This window comes from Lissotriton vulgaris, chromosome 6 (genome assembly GCF_964263255.1).
Source record: "Lissotriton vulgaris chromosome 6, aLisVul1.2, whole genome shotgun sequence".
Lineage (NCBI taxonomy): Eukaryota > Metazoa > Chordata > Amphibia > Caudata > Salamandridae > Lissotriton > Lissotriton vulgaris.
The window spans coordinates 410,686,837-410,714,253 of NC_141694.1; the positions used below are offsets into that span (position 1 = coordinate 410,686,837).

At 48.0% G+C, this 27,417-nt stretch overlaps 1 protein-coding gene across 2 annotated transcripts in view; it reads right to left on the reverse strand.

The window, feature by feature from the left end:
• LOC147707395 (glutathione S-transferase-like) overlaps positions 1–26,401 on the reverse strand; it is a 294,115-nt gene extending 267,714 nt beyond the window's left edge. Inside the window, exons 1-2 of one of the 2 annotated variants that reach the window (XM_086926422.1) lie at positions 26,253–26,401; positions 19,069–19,174 (exon numbers count right to left, since the gene is read on the reverse strand). In XM_086926422.1, coding sequence (XP_086782548.1) covers positions 19,069–19,174; positions 26,253–26,401 — 255 coding nt within the window. Of the gene's footprint in view, positions 1–19,068; positions 19,175–25,230; positions 25,479–26,252 lie in introns of those variants that run through there. The other variant, XM_086926423.1, reaches the window with a different exon arrangement.
• Positions 26,402–27,417: the final 1,016 nt, after the last annotated feature.

The window sequence follows — 27,417 nt, forward strand, 5'->3', positions numbered from 1 at the left end:
ACAGTGGTTCCAGTATAAAAATGTGTACACATGTTTGCAAAGTTTAACAATATGTGGCTAAGTACAATGCTCCCAGAATGCTTTCTGATTAGATGTAAAAATATATAGAAGCTTGAAAGTAAGATTGTTGATTCTTTACTTTCAAAATAAAATGTTCACAAAAAATGCAACAAGGAAAAAATGTTTTGCTAAACTACTGTGAAACGTTCGGTACCATTTCTTTTAAGCATCATTTAGTTAAATAGTTTTCTTTTTTTGACGGCATTTTATATAGCGTAAACTTGCCCCGAAGGTATCGGAGCGCTTTACATGAGCACCAGTTGCGTTACACAAGGACACATTCATTCATTTTTGTTAGGCACGGGGGGATTGCGTAATTTGCCCAAAATCATAGGATGTTGCGCGTCCTTGCCATGACTCGAACCAGGTTCCCTAGATTGGAGGTCGACCGCCCTAGCCGTAGGGCCACATCCTCTCCCCAATTCATGCAATTATATTCATAATGGAAAATCAGTGTAACCAGTTTCAATAAGATTATGGGAAACATGAAAATAAACAAGCATTGGGGAAGCCAATAGGTCGTACATTGGTGGTCAGCTTTTTGGTTTTGTCAATGCGCTTCTTGTATTGACTTGGTTTTTCCAAAACATTATTGTTGTGGGAATTGCCGGGGCCTCACCATTATAATAAACATTGGAAAAAGCTAAAATATTTTTGGGTCTCAAAAAGCACACATTGACACAGTAGTCCCTGGCAGTGCACAAAACTACTTTGTGTGCAGAGATGGTCCTTGTGAAAGAGCAGAATGATGTCCCTCACTGTGAAGCCAGCCCACAGAGAGATTTTTTATTAAAAAAAAAAAAAAAAAGCCCTTGGTTACCACCAGACCGAATATAGGGCCCATTATTAAAGAAAGTCACTTCGTATGTGTCCATGCATTAGTGCAGATTTACAACTTTTATGAATTCACAAAAAAAATTCAGAAGCCAGGAAATTGCACTTCTAGAAAATATTTGGGAACTGCATTTTAGCACAGGCAAATATGCATGTGAAGATTTGCTCATGCGAATATCAGTTGAAGGTATAAAATGTCATATCCTCCATATGCCAACCACATTTTTTCCAACCCTGGAAAATGTTTTACTTCTGTACTTGAAAGGAGTAAATTTCCAACATTTATCAGTATAAGAAAAGTTTAGAGACGAGTTGGTGAAAACCGCTAAAAACATGCAAGTTAGTAGGTTTGCAAAGACACAAAAAGGGCATTCCAACTCTGGAACTATTGCTAAACGCTACCTCCAGCTCCAGTGTGTACATCTGTGGAAAGGTGGCAAAAATAGGGAAATTGATAGTATTCAAACCTTACTATAGAATGAGCCCTGGCATAATTAAGAGAGGCTGTTATCCAAGTTCTTATATAATGAGAATGTAGCCATCATTTTTGCCACACTACATGGCACCAAAGGGACCAGTAGCTTCTTGAGGCAACCTATCCCACTGTCAAGTAGATATTTTAAGAAATTCCACACCCCTGAGAGAGGAATCTGTTTGTTTTTTTTGAAAATCTTTATTGACATGAAGGCATATTAGGCAGTGAGCGTGGTTCAGTTAGTCACACACTTTACGTTTTGATGTACAACATTCACGTATCATGTAGTATACATCCAACAGTTTCAAACATTGACTCTATCCACCCCCCCTAAGATTAATATAGCCATTCTTATATGTCCAGTCCATAGTCTCTGGGCGTTAGCCATTATCATGATGGTCTTGTTGCCTAACATGTCCCCTCATCTTAGTAAACCTATTAAAACCATCCCCCCTCCCAACTTAAGCCATCATGTTCATTAGTATTGCCACAACATTCTGCTCAACAGCAAGTCTGCATTCCCTTCCATTCCCGCCTAGACACCCTGCTCTAAACCACCAGTGCATTCATCCCTCACCGGCTGTCTCCCCCGTATCTGCCGTTACTCATCTTCCCCATCGGAGTCTACATCATCTCCCTCAGGCAGAGGTTCACATATCTCTCCTCTATAGACATTCCAGGCTGTCCAAACCTTGTTCCATTTACGGGGGGAAGCTCGAAGGACATAAACAGCCCTCTCCGTAACCATGAACGCATCCATATTTTTAGCCCATCTGTTCATCTTGGGTAGCTCCGGAGCCCCCCACTTTTGCGCGATGTCACGCTTAGCCACCGTCATGGCCAGTGTAGCCCAGATTAGTCCATATCTGTCCAGGTCATTGGGATCCCAGACATTCAGGAGGCATTTGCGTGGTTCAGGCAAAACAGAGATTTTAAGTGCTTGGGAAATAGTTCGCATTATTTGTTTCCAGAATTCTTGTATATGTGTGCAATCCCATAAGGTGTGAAACAGTGTTCCCTCCTCCCCGCAGCCCCGCAGGCAAAAGGGGTGTGGCGCTCTATGTATTTTGTGAAGTAACGTTCTAGTATAATAGATGCGGTGTAAAATTTTCAGTTGCACCAGTCGGAACTTCGCCGAAATTCCCACCTCTTTCGGGGAGGCTAATGCCTCATTCCATTCTGACTCATCCATCTCACCCACCTCTCTTTCCCATTTTTCTTTCAGTTTCAGTGTAGGCTCCTCCAGGTTGTTAACTAGTTTTTTATAGGTAAGAGAGGTCGCCTTGTGCTGTATGAAATCTGTTAGTAGTCTATCCTCTAGTGGTGAGGATTCCGGTATGTCAGTGCCCGCCGGAACCGCCCGGAGTAGTGAGTGTCTGATTTGCACGTATCTATATGTCTCTGTGGATCTAAGGCCGTATTGCTGCTGAAGCTGTGGAAACGTTATTACTGTGTCTTTGTCCCACATGTCCCCTACCGTGGAAATACCTATTTGATCCCACTGTGCAAATCCTTTGCACATCCTCAGGGTCCCCAGTGACCGTGTGTCCCACAGCGGCGTCATCTTGGTGATTTTCCCCTTCCAGCCCAATCGCGCCTGCGCTATATGCCACAATGTCGCCATGTGTCGTGTCGGACCTACCAGATGACCAAGCTGTGGTTTATTATATAGCGCCGAGAGCATGCAATCTGTCCCTAGCTGTGACCAATCCGCCCGATATGCTGGGTCGTCTCTCGGGGCGTGGAGCCATTGGTTAATCACTTTGAGTTGCGTTGCCCAGTAATATAACTGTATGTTAGGCAGAGCAATCCCCCCTCCATACCAACTTTTCACCAGTTTATCGTAGGCTATGCGTGCCGGGCCATTATTCCAGAGCAGGTTGGAGACCAATGCCGCAATTTGATTAAAGTATTGTGGTGGGACAAGATGCGGGGTGTTTTCAAAGACATAGAGGAACCTGGGCAGCGCCATCATCTTATATAAGGCTGCCCTTCCTAGGAGGGTCAGGGGTAGAGCTGCCCAGTGTTTCACTCCTGCCCGCAGGCGCTCCACAAGTGGTGTCAAGTTGTTAATGAAGAAGTCTGGTGCTTCCCGTGTGACGACAATGCCCAGGTACTTAAAGGAGGTCGTCGATGTCGCCAAGGGGCAGTCTTCCTGTAAATTTGGAGCTGGGCCCTTCAGTGTGTATATCACTGATTTTGACCAGTTCAGAACGTATCCCGAGGATCTCCCGTGTGTGTTGCAGAGATCCAGCAGGGCAGGGATTCCAACATCAGGGTCGACCATGTAGACTAGCATGTCGTCTGCATATAGTGATACTTTATCTTCCCATCCTTCCTCCCACTTAATTCCTCTGAATAAGGGTGTCGTCCTAAGCAGGATTGCCAAGGGTTCGAGCACCAACGCAAATAGTAAGGGCGACAAGGGGCATCCCTGTCTGGTCCCTCTGCCTAATGGGAACATCGGCGAGATGTGGCCGTTGGCTACCACCTGCGCCATTGGTTTCGCGTATAGGAGTCGTATCCAGGCTATGTATTTCGGCCCAAAGCCCATGCGTGCAAGTACTTCAAAGAGATATTCCCATTCTACCAGGTCAAAAGCCATTTTGGCGTCAAGAGAGATAATCACGGCCTTCTCCGAAAGGAGGTGTGTCCGAGCCAATACCCCATGGACCCTCCGGAGGTTTAATGCTGTACTTCTATGTGGCATAAAGCCTGACTGATCAGGGTGGATTAGGGTATGCAGGTGTGGCAACAAACGGTTAGCTAGAAGTTTGGCCAAGACCTTTGCCTCTATATTAAGCAAGGATATTGGACGATAGGAAGCGCATTCAGTTGGTGGTTTTCCCGGTTTTGGTATGGCAATGATCGTGGCCGTGCGTTGGTCAAGTGGTAATTCTGCCCTTTCCCTGCTCTCTTTGTACATTTCTAACATGGGTCCACTAAGCTCCGAGGCCATTGCTTTGTACCATTCCACAGGCAGGCCATTAGGGCCCAATGCTTTGCCTGACTGTAATGCCTGAATCGACAATTGTATTTCTTCCTCTGTCGGGTCTATCTCCAGGTCTTGCATATCCTCATGTGGTATACTGGGGATGTCGATTGCAGTTAGGGATGCGGATGCCATTTGTGCGGTGATGGTATGTTCCGGGGTGTATGTATCTCAAAAGTGATTCGCTAAAGTGTGCACAATTTTCTCCGGATGTGTCAGTACTCGGCCGTCCGTCGTGTGAAGCTTCTGAATACCCCTCGCTCCCCCCTTCCTCCTATCCAACCATGCCAGCATTTTGCTCGCTTTGTCACCTACATCATAAATCCTGTGCGCAGTGTTGGTGATGTAGCCCTGAACTGTTGTTTTGAGATGTGTCTGGTACTGCTGCTGCTTCAGCCGCAATGTGTGTGCTGTGGCTGCGGTGGGATTCGCCATGTGAGCCGTGTTCGCGTCATTAAGTGTCAGTTCTAACTCAGTGAGTTCGACGGGAGTCTCGTTTGCGTCCTGTTATTGCCGCTCCTCTGAGGACCGTTTTGTTCGCTTCCCACAAGACTGACGGTGAGGTCACCGTGCCCATGTTCTCCGCGAAGTAATGTGTTGTTGCTAGTTTAAGTTTCCTCCGGATCTTAGGGACCTTTAAGTAATTTGGGTATAAGGGGTAGATTCTAGCGCTTTTCTTTTCCCCGGTGGTGAGAGACATGGTAATTGGTGAGTGGTCAGATATACCCCTCGGCAGGATGTCTATTCTGTCCACAGCTCCCAGTCCTACCCCTAGAAACAAAAAGTAGTCAATGCGAGATAGGCTATCGTGCACTGCTGAGTAGTAAGTGTATTGCGTCAGTGCGGGGTGTAGATGTCGCCACACATCCGTTATGCCCAAGGCTTCTAGAAAGTCAGGTAAGGATGCCTTCCCTCTTGAACGGACTCTGGTGGGTAAGGTATCCATCGCCGGGTCCATTATGGCATTTAGGTCTCCCCCTATGATCGTGTCCCCTTCAGGGAGGTCTAGGAGGAATTTGCCAAGGGCAGGCAGTGCTATGGAGTGAAGCGCTGGGGGTATATATACAGAGACTACATTTAGTGGCTTCCCCTCCCACTGACCATGTATGGCTGCAAAACGACCTTGTTCGTCTGCCACGCGGTGTGTAATGATAAAGGGCGACGTCTTATTCGTTAGGATCCCTGTCCCCCTGGAGCCAGTGGTAAATTCTGCGTGTATCGCCATCGCATAGCCGCGCCTATCCAGCACCTTACACGTTGTCCCTGCCAGGTGTGTTTCCTGAAGTAGGACTAGATCCGGGCTCTGTCGCTTAATGGCCTGCAAGACCAACCCCCTCTTTATTTTTGTCCCCTAGGCCTCTGACATTCCAAGTTAATAGGCGCAGGGGGGGCACTTCTACCATCCTGGAGTCACCCCCAGCGGGTGTTGCATGAAATGGACGGGCCATTAAATCGTCGGGTTAGTGTTAACTGTAATGTGGCTTTTGAGCTAATGCAGACTTTATGTGGCATGCAAGTGCGCAGGCGTGTGGCTATTCCTTGCGAAGTAGTGTAGCGTGCGGTTTGAGTGATGGCTAAAAACAGAAACATGAACAACAACTTTATCTGTATCCCCCCTCCCTGCTCCCCTGACAAACCCCCGCCCGTGTCCCCAACTTTGCAGAGTGCTTTAGTCTTCCCCAAATTATCTTACTTGCTCGTGGGGTTGGTGAGTCCCTTACAGGCACTAACTGTGCCCACCCTACTCAGCCGCAGCGGGACCCAGGTCCATGCCGTCACATCCCGCCCTTTTCAAACATAGTTAGACATCAGACCGGAGCTGGTTGCCCCGAGTCGAAGAGATCCTGTGTAGCGATGAGCTCAGTGTCTTCCGAGCCTTCCTGCCGTGTCGAGTGGTTGGCCTGTCCGCTCAGTTGCATGCCGTTGTGCTGATTGGGTCGATCTCTGTGTGGACGATGCTGTTGCCCCACTTGTCGCCAACCATCAAGCCAGTCTTGCGCCGCTTCTGGTTTGTCGAAGAACCACACCTTCCCATCGGCGACTATCCGTAACTTGGCAGGAAACAACATAGAGTATGGCAGTTCCCTGTCTCGTAGTGCTTTCTTCACCTCCGTGAACGATTTGCGGCGTCTGGCCACTTCTGCCGTGTAATCCGGGAAAAAGGCCAGAGTTGCGTTGTGAACCTTGACAGGTGGAGAGACCCTCGCCGCCTGCAGGATGGCGTCCCTGTCCCTGAAATTGAAGAGTCTGGCCAGGACAGGCCGTGGAGTGGCTCCAGGTTTGGGTATGCCTCCAGGCACCCTGTGCGCCCGTTCCACGGAGAAGAAGTGGGACAGTCCTTTTGGTTGCAGTTTTGTCTTGATGAGGTCTTCAACATAGAGGTCCATAGCACCCTTCCCCTCCGTTTCCGGAAGTCCGAGGATGCGTACATTATTTCTTCGGGAACGCCCCTCTTGGTCGTCCAGCTTGTCTTGTAGAAGCCTAGTGACCTTTTCCATACGTTCCATGGCTATTTGCAGTTCCGACGTGTCTTCCACAAGCGATTTCGTGACCACCTCCACTTGGGACACCCTTTCAGTCATCTTTTGAAAGTCTGCACGCAGTAGCGTGACTTCAGAGGAGATGGAACCTACTGTAGTTTTGACCTCCGAGAGGGTTTTCATGATGTCTTCTAACTTCACCTTCTTGGTCCCTTCTGTTTCTTGGGAAGCCCCCGTGGAGTTCCGCCCGTTGGACTGTGATTGCGCCTGTTGGCTGTATGCGAATTTGTCCAGCTTGGCCTGCGTGGATCCACTCCTAGTGCCTTTGCCCGCCATGTCTAGGGGCCTGTGGGGATCGGCGTGTCACTCACTGCGTTGCGGGTAGGTGTTGCAACGAACTTAGTCAGGCTCGTGTGGGCCAGTTAACAGTGGGCCGGTGTGCAGCCGTGGCGCCCAGAGGCCGTGGGGAACTCGTCTCTCAGCCACTCGTCACTGTGTAGTCTGTCTCGTCGCAGTTTAGTGGTAGGGTTCTCTCAGGGCCAGCCGGCACTCCGCCCCGGTACTCGTAAAGAAAAGGTGCTTCCCACTCTGCAGTGCGCAATGCCCAAACTGTCTTTTCGCTGCCTGCTTCTGATATTGCTGCAAGGAGGAAGTGGTTCACGTGTCTCCCGCTAGGCCACCGGGCTGGAGCAGGATTGATTCAGTACCTTCTAGCAGGGCACCCCTCAAGGCATTCGTAGCACTACTGGTGGGCCATGCACTGGGTTTGCGGTATCTGACCGCCCGGGCCTCGACCGAGTGTCTGCCACCTGGTGTCCAGATCTTCTCGGATCACCGGCCCCCCACTGTGTCTGGACTGCCGTTTTATTCGTGATTGTCCAGACTAGGCGCTGCCAACCACTCAGATATTGTTTGCAAGGCGGCTGTGCGTTCGCCGGGCCCCCGGGGGTACCTGTTCCAACCGCCGCCGGCCGGGTCCCAATACGTGTCTCCTCACCGTTTCAGAGGGCAAGCAGAGTCTCTATTACCCGCTGCAGTCGCGCTCCGGTATCTGCAAGGCGATCACTGTCTTGCTGAGGTGCGACTCGGTCTCGGACCGTGACGCCGGTTTCTCCGTCTGCAGCCCGTGTCCGTGGGGTCCGTCTTCCTCCGGCTGTATGGGGCAGATGCCGACAGGCTTAGCTAGTGTCCGCACCCCCGGGCTGTGACTCAGGGGGGTTTGTTAATCATTCCGGTCTCCTCCGTGCGTGCCTTCACAAGTAGGCCGGCCCGGCCTCACTTCCGCCGGGGCCGGAAAATCACTCCAGTCCGGTGCTGGACTTCCGGATGCAGGCCCAAGTGCGCCACTGGGTGTCGGTGCGGCTTCCAGACTCCGTTGGTCTACAAAAGCGGATCGGGCGGTACCGCCCCGAACCCGGATCCGACCGCCGCCGCTTCGGGTGAGCAATTTACCGGATAAGTATGTCGGATTGTTAATCAGGCCACAGTGCCCTCAGGAGCCCTTACGCTATGCTGCCGCCATGCTTGGCTGCTAGCCACGCCCCCGAAATCTGGGTGATGTTGATTCTGGTAGCCTGCTGCTCAAACATATATAATAACATTTACTTTATCCCAGTAGCCCTTTGGCCAGAAACCTAGGGTCCACTTTGAAATTCTCATGCACCTTTTCACCATCACGTCATCAAATCTCACCTCTGCTGGGTACTGTACTGCCTTGTAAATAAATGAACCCTGGAACTCTTTTGGTTCCCACTGTACACCGTAGGCCTGTGACATAAGCATTGGAGTGATGAGTCAAAGACAAGCTTAGAATGTGGAGCAGTAACTTACACACAAAAGAGCAAAGGAGTGTACTACTCTGTGTATGTGGCGTGGTTTGTGGCGAGTACCTGGGGCTGGTAGGATGCTACAACTGGAGACAAGGCTGGGATACGAAGCCCGTACACTGAAAGCGATATTCCAGAGAGTTTGCCGGGGTCCAGCAAAATGCCCATGCCTGCCACGTGTGCTGCAGTCAAAGTGCAGAATTGAGGCTTGCACTAGTGAAGTTTCAGTGCAATGGCAGCCTGTTTAAAACGCTTGAAGATAAAGAAAGCGACATCGAAAGTCGGTGGCCAAGAACTGAGTGAAACAGCCACAAATAAAAGGTAGTGTGCCATTATGCAAATTAATGCCATACGCTATATGGAGTAAGAAGACTAAAGGCGGATGCAACCAGGTTATGAAAGCAGCACACAGCCATAGTTCAGTAGAAGTCAAACAAACATTCATGTGCCTTGAAACAGAGATTTACCAGGTTGTGAAGAAACATTTAAGCACAACGCCAAGCAAATATCATAACTCGATCTGCTTTCATGGACTAGTAGATAACAAAGTTTATCTACTTACCAAAACATTAACGAATCATCATTCGGCAACGTCCTGCGAAGCGTCCCCAGCAGGAGGGTCACGGGCTGCGCTTGACATCTGCGTAACAAGCAGCAAACCTGCAGCTCCAACAACTCCCCGTTTGCCTTCAAGTAAAGAGCTCCGATGAAGAGCTGTGGCAAGACCCAAGCTCCAAAAGTCATTAAGGTTGATCCATAAGCCGGCATTTCACAAGGCGCTGAGGATGCTCTGCCTGATCAAGTTCCACACGATGCGCCTGTGAGACAACTACTGTCCACAAATGTATATACAACTGCTGCATTCTTCAAACCACCATCTGCATTTGATACTGCTAAAAAGCACAATATTGGCAATAGATGGTCTGCATGGATAAAGACTTTTGAGGATTTCATAGATGCAATAGAGGAAAAAGATGATAAAAAGATGATAAAGGAACTGAGGAACATGGTTCGTGAAGGAGTTAAAAAAGCCATTAAAAAAGTTACCACCAGGCGTGGCTAGCAGCCGACCAAGATGGCCGCTGCTTAGAAGAGCTCGGAGGAAGCAGTAGCCTTCCACATTAATCTGATAATTTTCCAACACAACATTGCACTCCGGAGGCTCTCGCTGGCATTTGAGGGCAAGCGACATCTGTGAGCATTACTCCAGTCCAAATCAGACGTCAGGAATGCATTGTATCCGAGTGCGGACTACGCCGGCCTACGATCCCTTCTGCAGCCGGGGACTCGATTTGGGGACACGCCCACGACGGGACGCTGCGGCAGCGGAAGCGCGAGAGCCAGTGTGAGCAGCCCCGCAACCAGTGGCACCGGAGTGGCCCCTGGGGGCCGAACAGCATCTCAGTCTCCTCCCAGCCTCATCCGCAGCTCCCCCCCCGTTCGCCCCCCCAGGGGTTACCGCTGATGCACGCAGTAGCGCAGAGACCTGTTGAACACCGCCACAAGGGACGCCCTAGCCACCTGCTGGGGGTGGGGTGGCCAAAAGAGCGGTGATGACCCGAGTGAGGGTGCCGACATAGCAGATTACCAGCCAGTGACCCGGGCCCCGAGGACAGCAAACAGGAGGTGAGGCCTACCCCCGGAGGAGCAACTGGGGACTAAATTACTGGGTAGGCCCACAATTTTGAGCAGGGCTGGAGGCACAGGGCCCCCCCCCCGATCACGGGTGGACACACGCATCAACACAACCGCATCAGATGGGGGGGGCCAGTGTATATCCCCCCCCCCCACCCAAATAAACACTCACGGAGAGCATGGCCGGAGGTCTGTGGGAATGGGACCCAGCTATAAGCACCTAATAGCTGCGTAATATCGCCGTATTGCAGTGAAGACTGAATCGGCACAAAATTAAAGACACATGGCTGACAGTTGTGCCGGAATATAGAGGGTCAGGGCGGGTTACGACTTCCTCCCCCCACCCTCCCTGGTGACTACTCTGTGGTGATACCGCAACATCAGAGGCGCCCTAGGAACACCAGCAGAGCAAGTGGGTTAATATTCTCGGAGGTCAGCTGCGACCTGTACCTGTTTATACCATAGTTGAGGGGGAATAATGGCGAGCAGTGGGCCACGGACTTCGGCCACCCAGTCCAAGCTGGATAAATATGCATATGGGAAGGACTTCCCGCTGCTGCCAGAGCGAAGGGAGCCGACGGACAAGACCCCAGGAGGAGAGAGCGCACAAAAAGTAACCTTGGAGGACATAATGGTAGCCCTTACCAATGTTCAAGCAACGCTGGAGACAATATCGACAGATGTCCCCTTCTTGAGAGTGGACTTTCAAAAAATGACTGCCAGGGTCACTGAAGTTGAACAGGTCACCAAAACTCTAGTGAAAGACACAGCAACCCAGCAGAAAACAGTAACCCGCTGGAGGCGGAAAACAAACTGATGGCGGCAAAACTGGAGGACCAGGAAGGGCGCTCCGGCAGAAATAACATACGAATTACTGGAATTACCGAAAACGAAGGAAGCCCGGCGATGGACCTATATGTTGAGGATCTTAGAAAATGGCGGTTCCAGCCCAGGGGCTTGTCAACCTTCTTCTCAGTCGAACGAGCTCACAGGGTCCCTGGGGGGGGAAGCCCAGACCCGGTGCCCCCCCCTAGACCGGTGCTTGCCCGTATTTTCAATTTCCGAGATAGAGACGCCATACTACAAACCGCGAGAGTGGTGCCGCCGATCCGAATCCAGAACTCCACTGTGTCCTTTTTTTCCGGTCTATACAATGGCTGTCTCTCAGCGCCGACAAAGCTTCATAGAGGTCAAAAAAGAACTAAGAACCAAAAACTTGCCATATTCAATGTTATTCCTGGCGAAACAGAGTTGTGGCTGAAGGCAAAACATGGTTTTTCGATACGCCTGAGGAGGCGCATGATTGGCTCGAGGGCTGGCGCCAAGTAGCTGGGTCCAAACGCAGGGACAGAAGCCAACGCCGCTGTGACATTCCTGAGGAAGCTGAAGCCCAAAACCAACGACGGGCCGAAGAAGAACAATTGCAACAGAATGAAGCGGAAGAACAGAGTTGAGGGGACACCTAGGTCTGGAAAGAGAACCGCAATTCGGAGGCAGCACCTGAACTATATGTGCAATGTCGCCTGCTTTGGACGCTAAGCTGAAGCAGTCTTTGGGGGGAAGGGAGGGACTGCGCCTTTCCTTGGACTTATTACCCCCTTCACGCAAGTACTTTCTAGGGGTTGGTACTAAGCACTCTGCTAAGTTGGGGAGGCGGGCAGTTCTGAGTCCGTCGGGCAGGGAGGCAGGGTTGGATAATTGGCCGGTACACAAGGTTAGCAATGTTTATGGTTTTAGTTCCTAATGGCAGTAAAAAGTTGGCAGGGTACCCACGAGTTGATCTATGCACACAATACATGGGCAGGTTAGTGTTTGCTTCTCATGGCTACTGCAGATATAGCGACATCAATCCCAGCCGAATGCATCTCAGGGTTGCCCCTTGCCACTGCGGTTGCCCCCCTAAGTTACTGATGTAGAATGTGCATGGCTTGGGAGATAGAATTAAGAGTGGCCTGGTGCTGCAGGCTCTGAAGCGTCATGCCCCTACACTGGCTCTCCTGCAGGAAACACACCTCACTGGCAATGCATGTATGGCGCTAGATAGGTGGGGATACAAGATGGTAGTTCATTCAGAGTTCGACAGGCTCCAGGGGTGTAGGCATCTTGATGCGGAAACATTCCTCCATCATACATAAAACAAAAAAGGATGATCAGGGGAGGTTTGCAGCTCTTCTGGGTCAATGGGAGGGCAAACTGGTTAATGTGGTATCTGTGTACGTCCCTCCTGCCCTACATGCGATAGCGCTCCCAGCCCTTAGCGAGTTTCTGCTTACTCTACCGGAGGGGGAACTCTTAATTGGGGGATGGAGGGATTTCAATGCCGCCATGGATTATAACCTAGACAGATACCCAGCAAGGACGCAGACGCCCGGGGTATCTCGCCTGCTGAGTTTCATAGAGGCGCTTGGACTTGTGGATGTCTGGAGTCACCTCCACCCCACGGAACGACAATATACTTTTTACTAAGGCGCTTTAAATAGCTTATCTAGAATAGATTACTTCCTACCTCGGTTAACAGCCTTCAAAGTATTGACGAAATGACGATAAAGCCTAGAGGTATTTCATATCACTCTCCAATAATGTTAAATTTTTCATATCACCATGAGACCCGTAGACGGATCTACCCTATCTACCCAGGCTACCTGCAGGTCCCAAAAGTACGGAAAGAAATCCTCAAGGCCACAAAACACTATTTCGTAGAAAACACTCCATCGGTTAGCTCTCCATCAGTTATATGGGAGGCTTACAAGACCGCCATTAGGGGACAAGCGGTAGTTTTCATTATAGGGCATAAGCTTGAGAAGCAGAAGGAACTGCTAGACCTAGAGCTAGCGTTGCATGCAGCCAAGGCACAACACACTGCGGATCCTACGCCAGAATCATCTCATGCACTATACCTTATACAACAACAGTACAGAGACCATTTGCAAGAAGAGACGAAATCAAAACTTACGGCCACTAGACATAAAATCTACGATGTTGGGGACAAAGCAGGAAAGCTCTTGGCCTGGCTAGACAAGAGGGAACAGGGCGCCAAAAGTATAGCACAGATACAGACGGAGAAAGGGCAGATATCAACAGATCCACGGGAAAGAGTACGGACGCTGGCAGGACATTTTCAAATAGTCTACACGTCAGAGTCTGTGATGACAGAGTAGGAAGTGAGGGCCTCCATTAAGGATATAGTAATGCCCAAGCTTACTCCGGAGGCAGCCCTGGAGCTAGAGGCTGATCTTACAGTAGAGGAACTGCAAGCTGCGATCCACTCACTGTAATCAGGCAAAGCACTGGGGCCGAACGGGGTACCGATCGAATGATATTAGAAAACAGCAGGAATCACTAGCCCACATTTATTACGCATGTACACCGATAACCTAGAGAGAGGGGAGCTACCGCTCGACCAGCGGTTAGCTACTATAGTGGCAATACTCAAACCCGGGAAACCTCAGACTAACTGCACCTCTTACCGCTCAATCTCATTGCTCAATGCAGAAGCCAAAATACTTGCTACGGTGTTGGCGATTCGGCTGGCACCACACCTTGCGCATTTAATCCATCCAGATCAATCCGGTTTTATGCCGGGCAGAAACGCAGCATTGAACCGTAGACGCCTACATGGGGTGATGGCTAGGATCCCATCCCTGCAATAACCGGCAGTTGTGATCTCCCTAGATGCAAGGATGGCATTTGACATGGTTGAGTGGAGTTTCCTATTCGCGGTCCTTCATCATCTGGGTTTCGGCCCCAAATTCTCTGTTTGGGTTCGCCTTTTGTACACCAAGCCTCTGGCATAGGTGGTGGCCAACAGACACATCTCTGAAAATATCCCATTAACGAGACTAACGCGTCAGGGGTGACCTCTGTCACCGATACTTTTTGCTTTGGTGTTAGAGCCCTTGGCAGCATGGAATAGAGGGGAGCTAATGATGCGGGGCCTCCGGTGGACGGAAGGATTGCTTCTCCCTCTACACAGACGACATACTAGTATATTTGACTAACCCCGGACATTCCATACAGATACTCCTTCAGATATGTGAGGGCTTTGGAAAAATGTCTGGATACACCATCAACTAGTCCAAATCTGTGCTGTACATACTACATGGCCCCGCCCCACACCTCCCCGTCGGCTGTCGGCTCTTAATTTCACGTGACTCATTCAAATATCTGGGCATTCACATCACGGCCAGCCCTGATGAATTTTTCACCAAAAACTTGGCGCCCCCATTGGAGCGTCTGAAGAGGGATGTGACTGACTGGGAATCACTTCCATTAACATTGCTGGGGAAGTTGGCACTGTTCAAAATGATGGCGCTGCCCAGATTCCTGTGCGCTCTTGAGAACACACCCCATCCGGTACCTATGAAATACTTTAAGCAAATTGCCGAACAGTTATCCACGCTGTTGTGGGGCAATAAACCAGCAAGTATAGCACAGGCGAAAGTTGAACCGGGGCTGGTACGACGGCGGAGTAGTACTCCCTAACATCCAGTTGTATTATTGGGCCGCGCATCTAAAAGTCATTAATCAGTGGATACATACCCCCCATGCTGACCCGGCGTATAGGGCGGATAGGTTTCAGCTGGGAATAGGTAATATACTGGCGGCCCTACATAACAAAGGCCAGGTCTTAACGCTGATAGGGCCCACTAGGCACACAGTCGCGATATGGCACAGCACAGATGCGGTTCGGATGGAAAGGAGTCATTACCCGGCTTACTCTGCTGTGGGATGCTAAACGACTGGGACAACTCAGAAACAGCAAGGGCTTTGAACAGTGGGACACCAAAGGCATTTCCACAGTGGGTGACCTGTGGGACAAAGGGACGGTAATCCCGTTTGAACAACTTCAGCAGCAGTACAAGCTAGCACCATCAGAAACCTTCCGTTATACACAGATTAGACATACATTGTTCGCGGCGATGCCGCAGGGCACGGAGGTGCCGGAGGCCTCCCCATTGGAGGATAGGCTGCTAACGGACTATATGCAAAAGCGAGCCACATCTTTCACTTATCGTAAGCTAGTCAATAATTTACCTGACCCTACTACCTCCTTGAGAAAGAAGTGGGTGGGTGACGTAGGAGACCTGGATGAGACAGAGTGGCAGGAGGCATTGGCTTCATCCAAAGAGGGGGGTGTGCCCTCACGACTTAGACTGGTACAGCTCAAGATACTCCACCGCACATATCACACCAGAGGCACTATGTACAAAATGGGCAAAGCACGGCATCCATACTGTCTTAAAGGATGTGGGGAGGAAGGGACCTTCTTCCACACTATGTGGAACTGCCCCAAGATAACCGACTACTGGAAACAGATACTAAGAACAATGTCGCAAACTGAGAGGTTTTCACTAGTTCCAGAACCGCGTAAGTACCTGCTAAATGTATGGGAACCCAATGATCTGACACATCCAGCACAAATCTGGGCCACATTGGGGCTAATGATAGCTAAACGTAATATAGCGCAGAAGTGGGGGGGCGGCAGAGTTGCTGTCATTGGCGGCATGGTGTGCGGCATGGACTTAGCCATGACGGCCGAAAGGACGGTGTTTATCAATCGAGGATGACCCCAGAAATGGTGCAAGATATGAGGAGCATGGAATAGGTACCGGGGGGACATATGCGAGCCGCCGCCAGATTGTGATGAAGAAAGTTCCGAAGATGAGCAATAATGTATGTATTAGGACAAGTTTTCACGGAATGCCTGAAGAATCGATTTTGATTAGACAGATGTGTAAAGATTTTAGACATGATTGGCTACTGTGGTTATATATTCTGACTGTAAAATGTAATTATGTACATCACAACTTTTTTTGCCAAAGTTGTTACTGAAAATAAAAAAAACTGTTTAAAAAAAAAGTTACCACCAGAAGGTAAAGTGACGTGAAATCAAATCAAAACAGCCTTGAATGTCAAGTTTAATCCAGTGCCAAACGTAGTTTATGAAAGATACATATTCAGTCAAGAACATCAGAGACCAGGTGAAACCATCAATGAGTTTGTAGAGGGACTGCATGCTCTGGTGAGGCATTATAAATTCAAAGAATTTAATGAAGAGGAAGCTACCCACCTCCCAGTAATCCATGCAAGTCTGTCACATTCCTTTTGATGACGAATGCTAAAGGAAACTCTGAGCTTAGAACGGTCTTTTCATAGGTCACGTAAATGTGAGAAGATCCAAAAAAACAATTTAAAAAATCATGCGAGCTATTGAGAGTGCCACTGAAATGGACTACTTTGATTACAAACTTTATACAGAGGATGTAGCTGATGCTAGCCCAGTCTAGTTGCACAGCATAATGGACAGCCAAAGTCCTGCAGATGTATTGGGGTATATGCCAGTAAAAGCCTGTCACAAATGCCACATGCTTTCTCGCAAATAGAGAAAGACGGTTTGGGAGTGGTCTGAGCTTGCGAATATTTCCATGTGTTCTTGTACAGAAAGCCTTTCACAGTATTGACTGATCATAAAGCACTGTTGATGATATTTTGCAATCCCAAAGCCAAGATGCCTCCTCACATTGAACGTTGGGGTTTGAGGTGACAGGAAAGCAACTATACAATTCTTCATTGCCCAGGGAAAGTTCAGAAACCTGCAGATTATTTTGAAGAGTGCCATTTCAATGCCCTGACACCCCCAGCTAAGACATGGGAGGCCAACCTCAATTTTATTGTGACATTGAGCACACCAGCTGCCATGTCTTTAGAACAAATTGTCACCACCACGAGCCAATATAGTGACATGTTAAAGTTAAAAGACATTGATACTCATCAATAATGAAAGCAGCACTCTAGACCTCTCACTAGTAACAGTGGGCATTTGAAGTTCAATGACCTTTCAGTGATTCAAGAAGGCCTCATTCTCTGATGTACAGGAATTGTGATTCCGAGAGTCTACGACAACAAGTGATCGACATCACCCATGAGGGGCATCGAGGAATAGTTGCCACAAAGAGAGCTCTCTGTACCAGAGTCTGGTTTCCTTATCTACACAAAAGGGTAGAAAAATAATTAAAGACTGGTCTTACATGCAACTGCATTTCGTCTCATTTTATTCAGCACCCTTTGAACTTGTCAGAATTGCCACATCGTGCTTTGGAGAGAATTGCTGTTGCTTTCTTTGGTCCTCTTGAGAACGGACAGCACCTTCTAGTCATTGCGGAAGAATACTCCTGTTTTCCATTGGTAGAAGACATTTCATCCATTAAACATGAAACGGTTATTCTAAGATTAGATGGCATCTTTGCAACATAGAGTGTACCTGCAATCTTAAAATCAGACAATGGCCCACCTTTTAAAAGTCCAGACTTAAAAGACTTTCTAAATCGCCTCAAAGTAAAGCATCAAAAAAGCACTCCTCTTTGGCCGCTGGACAATGGCCTGGTAGAACGGTTCAGGAGTACTCTAAAGAAAGCTGTTCAGCATGCTGCACTGAAGAAGTTCTACCTTAAATTTGTTTTAAACACTACTCTTTGAGCCTATGGTTCCACCCCCTCACTGAACGACACAGGAAAGCCCAGCAACTCATGTTTGGAAGAGCCATGAAGACCAAGCTGCCCCAATAGACCAACCTCAGATGCATAAATAAGGAAGACATTTAGACTATAAACTTTGGTCGCAAACAGAAAATAAAAATATATGCGGACAGATGTGAAAGATGTCACCTTTACAAGAGGTGATGGAGTGCCTGTCAAACAACCCAAGAAAGTCTGATGCTCCTTTTGAGACTGATTTATTTATCATCATTAACACTAAATGACACATGGTGACTGCCTAGCATCCTGAAAAGCCCCTTACAAGAGATTCCTCTAATTTTTAACATGTTGCCCATCAATCACCAAATATTTCAATGTAGGGTCTGAGTCACAACAGAGTGTTGATGACATTCTGTCTGCTGATAATTCTACCTCATCTGTGCAGATCACTGACACTTTGACTGCTAGTTTCCGGTTTCCAGTGACCCGATCAGGACACATCATTCAGGCGCTATGAAGATTAGTAGAAGAAGTTGCTTGTTTATCTATGATCATCTGTGTGTTTACACATGTCCTTATTTGTGCATTTATTTATTTTTCTATTTTGAAAAGCTGTAACTTTTTATTTAACAAAGCAGGTGATGTAGTGTATTTTAACCCCTTCGCTGCGACGGGAATTCCGTCGCAGCGCTAAGGGGGCGGCGGGGGCCGAGCGGCGCTCACATGCTCGTGACGGAGCTGCTCCGTCACGAGCCGTGGTTGAGCTATGCTCGTGACGGAGCGGTTCCGTCATGGCCCGCCCCGCTCAATGGAACGTCCAGCGCAGGCGCGAAATTCGCGCCGCGCAGGCGCGCCGAGCGGGCCATGACGGAACCGCTCCGTCATGAGCACAGCTCAACCGAGGCTCATGACGGAGCGGCTCCGTCATGAGCATAGAACGGGTTAAACAAATGAATGCTGGAACTCTTATGGTTCCCACTGTACACTGTACACTGTAGGCCAGTGACGTAAGTGTTGGAGGGATGAGTTGAAGGCAGGCTTAGAATGTGGAGTTCTGACTTACACACAGCAGAATAAAGACGTGCACAACTACTCTCTGTGTGGCGTGTACCTAGGGCTAGTAGGACCCCTTAAAGAATATACACAACATGGAAGCCTAAGAGGAAAGATAAGACTGCTACTGTAATGGTGTCCTATCATTAGTAGAGCATTTGTAAATGGAATGTTCACAATAAAATTTATGCAAAAAAAAAAAAAAAAAAAGAAGTGTTGCTTAAAACAGAAAACAAACCTCAACACCAGCGGCTCCCAAAAGCCACCGTACGGGTTCCATTCTGCCTCTCCCCTTTGTATAGTGAAGTGTGGGTTTGTCGGCCATGGTTCCTACTTTCAAATACCTGTAAAACAAAACACAGGGAGAACTATTCAACACAAAATGACATGACTGACATATAATGCTTATAGTACGCTGCTTTAGAAGCTGGTTTCATTGTATCTTTTACTATGAAAATATCTTGAACATGCTGACACACAACTTTTTCTTTCCACACACTTCATCTTCCCACCTCAAACATTAATTAATTTTCATCAAAATAGGGCTTTGTAATATGGCTTTCAGGAAAAAAGGTCTTCACTCTTTTTTACCTACAAAAAATTACTAAATGGAGAACAAAAGAATGACAGTTTTTTCAATTTAACTTGAAATTGTTAGATAGTACAGTGGCTAAAACAAAACTGTCCTACAAAGATAAACAAATTTGTCAGACTTAAAGTTGAGAGGCAATTATGTACTACGTCAAATGAAATGACCCAAACTCCAGCTCTGGAGGTAGGAGAAGAAAATCTAACTTTGCGAAGTGGGAAACTTCAGACTCAAAACAGGTGTTAACTACCCTGAATTATTTTAGGATGTTTATTTTGGAAATGGGCACACCCAAGTAATCAGGCTGGTGGGACCCGACAGAGAAATAAAACAATACTCGTGGAGATGTCCTGGGGAATATGACTGGAGATATTGTTAATATTTTTAGGAGTTGCAAAAACAGAAACCATGTTGGGCCTTAATCACGAACGAAAAGTGCAGCTTTAGACCAACTATTTGGATGGGTTTATGCAGTCTTTTGCCTCCAATTATCAATTTGATTGAAGCAGACAGTGAGTGGAATATCCTGGACCAGGATTATTAGACTGTGAGGGAAGAGAGCTGTGTTTCTCATTACTCTATTTTTCTTGCAAAACAATTTTTATTTACATTTCAATGTTATAAAATATGATGGGTCATGTTCGCTCCAATACAGGTACAGCACATCTTGTAAAGGAGAACAACATGCAGCCTGTCCGTAGACTAGGCTAAGAAAAACTGTTAGAGCACCATTGACGTAAGGAAAAATGGGGTGTGAGATTAGAGGGATAAAATACCTAAACTGAATGAACGCAAAGAGGCATGTTTGTACCTTTGTAACTCGGGATGGGAAGACGTTGTCGCTTGGAACAGTAAAATGCAACCTATTAAGCAGAAAACAGGGGGTGGAATTAAAGCAGGGAAGGCGATCCAAGGCTAAGTTATTGTCATAAAGGAAGCGGAGGTAGAGCTGCTTGAGAGGTTAAGGTGGGCAGTGGGATATTACAGGGGGCAGATTAAACAAGAAGATTAGTGTATGTAGCCTGGTATGAATGCTTGGAGTCAGGGCTAAGAGGGAATTTAAGTATGAATGTCAGCAGAATTAAGGGGGTCCGAACATAGCAGCGGTTTAATAATGCACCCCAGTACGTTGTGTGGGGACGCTTATGGAGGCCATGGATCTCTTCCCTGTGCAGTGCTTCGCTGTCAGCATAAGACCACTGCAAGAGGGTCTGAAGCCAGACAACAAGGGTTGGGTGGGAACGGGGACACTGTTGCTACTGGGGTGTAACTGTGGACTTAGCCAGAAAAAGTGCCAACTTGACCAATTGGCTTCTCAGTGTTTCTTGGATCTTTGGTATTCTCCCAGGGCTATCGGGCCTGTCCTGAAGGATGGGGTTGGGCGTAATAGCGGAGAGTAGATTGAGAACATATATCCAAAAGGTTCAGAGGAGGGGGCAATACCTCACATAATTTGAAAGTTTGCTCTTTGGCCTAACAGCGGGGGCAAGAGGATTTTGATGTTTGCTGCAGTAATTCAAGGCTCCCCAATTATCCTTGGCTTTGTCCAAACACGCGACACCGTCTTCTGGATATCAATCAATCAATCAGTGACACTTATAGAGCGCGCTACATACCCGTAGGGTCTCAAGGCGCTGGGGGGGGGGGGGGGGGGGGCGCTACTGCTCGAACAGCCAGGTCTTCAGCTTCTTCCTGAAGGAGAGGTGGTCTTGGGTCAGGCGCAGGTCGGTCGGGAGGGAGTTCCAGGTCTCGGCGGCCAGGTAGGAGAAGGACCTTCCTCCTGTAGTCGCTCTTCGGATGCGGGGGACGGCGGCGAGGGCGTGGTTGGCTGATCGGAGGTGGCGTTTGGGAGCGTAGAAGTTGATCCGGCTGTTGAGGTAGCTCGGGCCTTGGTCGTGTAGGGCTTTGTGTGCGTGGGTGAGGAGGCGGAAGGTGATTCTTTTGTTGACGGGGAGCCAGTGAAGGTCTCTCAGATGTCCGGTGATGTGGCTGGTTCGTGGGATGTCGAGGATGAGTCTGGCTGAGGCGTTCTGGATCCGCTGGAGTCTCTTCTGGAGCTTGGCGGTGGTACCGGCGTAGAGGGCGTTGCCGTAGTCCAGTCGGCTGGTGACGAGGGCCTGGGTGACGGTCTTCCTGGTCTCGGTGGGGATCCACCGGAAGAACTTCCGTAGCATGCGTAGGATGTTGAAGCACGCCGAGGAGACGTTGTTGACTTGCCTGGTCATGGAGAGGGAGGAGTCCAGGATGAAGCCCAGGTTGCGTGCATGGTCTGTCGGTTTGGGTGCGGTGCCCAGGGCGGGAGGCCACCAGGAGTCGTCCCAGGCGGAGGGGGAAGAGCCCAGGATGAGGACCTCCGTCTTGTCAGAGTTCAGTTTCAGGCGGCTGGTCGTCATCCACTCGGCTACCTCTTTCATCCCTTCGTGCAGGTTGGCTCTGGCGGAGGCGGGGTCGTTGGTCAGGGAGAGGATCAGCTGGGTGTCGTCGGCGTAGGAGATTATGCTGAGGTTGTGTTTGCGTACGATGGCCGCGAGGGGGCTCATGTAGACGTTGAAGAGGGTGGGGCTCAGAGATGATCCTTGAGGGACGCCGCAGATGACTTCGGAGGCCTCTGACTTGTACGGTGGTAGGCGGACTCTCTGTGTTCTTCCGTCGAGGAAGGAGATGATCCATTCCAGCGCTTTGTCCTGGATTCCGATGTTGCTGAGGCGCTGTACTAGGGTGCGGTGGCAGACCGTGTCGAATGCCGCGGAGAGGTCTAGGAGGATGAGGGCCGCTGTTTCTCCATTGTCCATCAGGGCTCGGATGTTATCGGTGGCGGCGATGAGGGCGGTCTCGGTGCTGTGATTGGCTCGGAAGCCGGACTGTGAGGGGTCGAGGGATCCGTTCGTCTCGAGGAAGGCGGCCATCTGCTTGTTGACGGTCTTCTCGATGACTTTGGCTGGAAACGGGAGGAGCGAGATGGGGCGGTAGTTCTTGAGTTCGGTGGGGTCCGCTGTTGGTTTCTTGAGCAGGGCGCTGAGTTCGGCGTGTTTCCAGCTCTCAGGGAAGGTGGCGGTGTCGAATGATGTGTTGATGATGTCTCGCAGGTGGGGTGCGATGACAGCGACGGCCTTGTTGAAGACGTGGTGAGGGCAGGGGTCGGTCGGTGATCCGGAGTGGATGGAGTTCATCGTGCGGATGGTGTCTTCGGTGCTGATCGGGGTCCAGGCGTGGAGGGTGGTGGTGGGGGGTGATTGTTCGGTCATGGTGTGCGTTGGTTGGTTGTTGAAGCTGTTGTGTATGTCCGCGATCTTGTTGTGGAAGTATGAAGCGAGGGAGTTGCAGAGGTCTTGCGATGGGGTGATGTCGTTGTTTCCTGCGCTGGGGTTGGAAAGCTCTTTCACGATGTTGAAGAGTTCCTTGCAGTTGTGTGCGTTGTTGTCCAACCGTTCCTTGAATGCTGTTTTCTTGGCGGCACGGATCAGCTGGTGGTGCTTCCGGGTGGCAAGCTTGAAGGAGGTCCTGTTGTCCGGTTTGGGTTCCCTTCTCCAGACTCTCTCGAGGGCTCGGCAGTTCTTCTTGGAGCTCTTGAGTTCGTCGGTGAACCACGGGGCTTTCTTGCTTCCGGGTCTGCTGGGCGGGCTCCTCAGCGGGGCGAGCTCGTCCGCGCAGATGCTGATCCACTTCGTGAGGTTGTCGGCGGCCTGGCTGGGGTTCGCTGAGCTGGCAGGAGGGTGCTGGCTCAGGGAGGTGGCGAGCTGGTCTGCTGTGATCTTGTTCCAGCTTCTGCGGGCGGCCTGTTGCTGGTGGTGGTGGGTCGTCGTTCTCTTGAAGGTGAAGTGGACGCAGCTGTGGTCCGTCCATTGAAGCTCTGTGGCGTGGCTGAAGTCGATGTCTGTGCTGGAAGAGAAGACTGCGTCGAGTGTGTGTCCGGCGAGGTGGGTGGGGGGTGGACACCAGTTGCTTGAGTCCCAGGTTGGCGAGGTTGTCCAGCAGGGTGGTGGTGTTGCGGTCGTTGTTGTTCTCCAGGTGGAAGTTGAGGTCCCCCAGGAGGATGTAGTCAGCGGAGGGGAGGGCATGCGGGCTGACGATATAGGATGTTAACCCTCACTACATTGAATACCATGGATTACCAATACCTGCCCCTGCATAGGTGCCCGGCTGGGCCCTATGTGAGTATCCTTTACTACCACTCACTGCTACAGGTTCTCACCACACTAACTAGAATTCATCCACAAGTGTCCCTACATTGATAGGTCCTGATGAGGCCCCACACTGTTAGCTGGGTCGAAATGTTGACAACTTGAAGCAAACCAATTCCCAGTCCCTACTATTATACTAGGAGGTTGCTAACATTTATTGTGTATCCATTGAATGGTCGTTTCTGTAACAACATTAAAACCTTGTTCTCATGTCACAAAAGTCACAATCAATATTCATAGGTTTCACCTTTTTCACTTGGGACACTCCACACTGAAAATCTATAACAAATGTGAATTTTCATATATAAAACAGCTTGTTTCTTTGTTTCTCTATACACTCTGTGTTACGTGTCCCTTTTTTCTCTGACATTTATATACCCCCATTTAACTGCAACTGCGCTGATATATATATAGTGATATCAACCATTAAGTGTCCACAGGAACCACAGTTTTTTTGTTTAATCATAAGTACTCTGGTTCCATGTGAGTAGGGTGTCCCTTGTGTTCTCTTACATGTGTTTATTAGAGAAGCTGCGCTAAATCATACCCGTCATTGAGCTACATTAATTACACTGTCATGTGTCTATATGGATCTGGCCGTACATACACATACACACACACACAGTTTTAGGTTTGCAAAATCTTGAACAAACTTTGAATTAATAAGCATTTTTGCATTACGATCTTGCATAATTGAACTTGACAAGATAATTCTAAAAGATATCAATGTTTATCCTGATTATCAAGCAGAGGACATATAAATATAATATAGTGCTGATGGGTGCCTAACCAAGTAACAATTAATTATACACCTCCTGGCGCCCTTTATCCAGATAAGCTCCAAGTCCAATGTTTTAGCATAGCTTCAACAGCTTCCCTAGCATTACATAATAATGATTTTAACAAATCTTACACTCAAACTGACACATAGTGACAAAAGCTGTCGCCCATGAATCCGATAAGTAGGAATTTTTGTATTCTTCTGGGAAAATGAATATGGTCTGCCCCTGGCTCTCTTTTGTTGTTAACTTACAAGTTTGATTACATTTATATACTTTTTTTGTTTTACATCTGGAAATAAAATTTCCTGATCCGACCTGTTACAATAAAAAATATTTATTGGATAAAAATAAAAATTGCACAGACATTCAAACAAAGGTAATCCACAGTTAACTCTTAACTGCTTTTCAGTGCTTAAAAATACACCTAATTGTTCATGTGTTTCGGAGTTATTTGTGTGTTACAGAGTGAAATTCAGGACTTGTGCTGTATTTTGGCATTTTGATATAACATTCTTAAAATGCTTATGGTATGTGTTAGAAGCCTGGCACATTAGTGACAATACCATTGGAGTCGAAGTAATCCTAGGCAGTGCTAGTGAAAATAAACCACATGCCTGGAGGCCTGTGCATGCGCTTAAAGGAGTTACGTGTGCTAAGGGAGGCTCTATGAATCTGCGCATCCACATAGGAAGATGAACTTCAATCTCTTGCCCACGCACGCCTTAAGTTGAAACAAAGCTGAAATTCAAGCTATTGCTTTACTAAATGGCTACCTACTTAAATTGAGAACATTCGGATCTGTTACGGTTTTCCAGGACAGCCACATAATATACCTATATAAAACTAACCTTAATTGGAGTCTTTCATAGATTCGAAGTGGTAGTTGTGTTGACATAGTTACAGCTCTCCTGGAGCTATTTGGACACCACGGCTTTTCTTTATTAAACAGAGAGAATGTGTGCTAAAGAAGAGGAAACTCGCAGCAGTCTCGATGAGAAACACGTCGATTCTTGAGACAACGCGAGTGCCGATGATGATAATGATCTACTGGTCACAATATACTTCTGTTTTTTTCCCCCATTTGCTCTGCTGACCCATTTTGCCATTGCTTAAGATGCGCCAATTACATTTAGAAAAATAGATGCAAATCGACACTTTCTAAGGAGCCTGGAAATAAAGAGAATGAAGGTGTAAAATGCGATATAAAAAGCACTATGAAATGCCACTAGCAGTCTGTCGCCACCTGGTCAATATGCAATATCCAGAAGACTAACTAAAAGATGAAGAATTGAGAAATCGTAATTCGAGATAAAGCCTTAACTGAATTCCAACCCAACGCCAACTCCATTTGAGCATAAAATCGCGATCGAGTAAATAACAAATATAGGCAGGTGTATTTGAAAAAAGTATTTACATCACACTAGAGAAAGCTAACAAATCACAGAGAAAATTAGCCAGGTGCGTTACATTGACAGCCGTCTTTAGTCCCCTAACTGATGTTAGTGTCGTGTTGTAAGTCAAATAAGAACAAATGTTAAGAAGAAACAGGCGCGGGGTAAAACATCACTCAAACATTCAACAGTACAACGAAAGTAACGGAGACAAATCATAGGAGTAAGGGCTTGGTCAAGTACAACTATTTGGTTCAATTACACACTGAAAGAGACTAATTTTGCTTTTTTTAACGCGCGAATTGAAAACTAAGCTAAAAGAAAAATAACAGAAATATGAGCAACAAAGGGATGAACGGAACATTGGGCAAAATGTCAAAAAAGATAAGTTCGTAAGTGTTCGAAAACAATGTGACTCCTCGTTGTAAAAAGTAAATTATTATTTAACAGTCTTTTTAAAAAATATATATATATTTTACCTTAACAGTGGTGCACAGCGCGTAAAGGAGGAGAGCCAAAGATCTGCAAGAGAGTTGTATAAACTAGTGGAGGCGTGTCTGAGAAGCGGGCAAGGTCTCGCTGTCAGCAACACAGAAAAGGGACAAACAGGCAAGTTCGAAGCACACATGAGAATGAAGGCGGTCCTTTTGTAGCGTCCTTTCAGTTCCGATGTAAGCCAATCGGAAGGAACACAAACGAAAGGGGTGTGTGAAAGGGGATAGACGAACTCTCCAATGAGTGTGCGACCCTTATTTGCATATAGCCAAGGAGCATTTTGGGAATGTAGAAATTCGCTTAAAACGCGATATTTTCCTACTAATTATGTGTATCTACTTTTATAGGACAATTTCTTTGTCCATAATTTCAACTTAGCCTGGAAATCATTCATATTTCTGATTTGTACTCACCCTAACATTACTAGTTTCTCCAACATGAACGATATATACGAAATTGGACTCCTCTACGTTCGGATGTGAGGGCGATCTGGCTGCGACATCTGTCACCCCATTGATCGCTAGGGTTGATTCGGCTGATCTGGCTGGCTAGGCGGGTGTCCCCTTCCTCCCTCACCGCTCCATGTGCGTCCCTCCCGAAGCTGTGCGCTCGGTCGCAGAGGACGGCTCTTTCCCGATAGAAGAACCGGTCTCCGGTCTGTCTCCTGGGTATACGAGTAGCTGCGCTCCCCTGCTAGAACCTCCAAACAAGTTTCAAGGTCCATTTGTAGGAGAAACGTAGGGTAGTCAAGCTCCAAGTCTTCAGGCACATCCAAATGAGGCACTGCACGTGGCAGTCTGCCTTTCTTTTGTATTTTTTTTTACATTTAATTTAATATTAATTGTAATTATTATTACTGTTCTTTTTGTGTTAAAAAAAATGCCTCCAGTCTACGTTCTGTGTAATGCAACTCTAAAATGGTTGTCCTTTTATTGCCGTTTTATTTTCGGATATAATATGGTCCTGCTTCGATTGTAACAATAACAAAATATTATATGCTTTATTCGTCATCCCGCGGGCAAGTCGATTGAGGCGGCGGCAGAGGCACCTAAAATATAAGTGATGAGAGAACTGTAAAACCTACATGGTGATGTGACACTACAACGCATAACATACTAAGACATATATGGTAATTTCATCTTTGCTTAG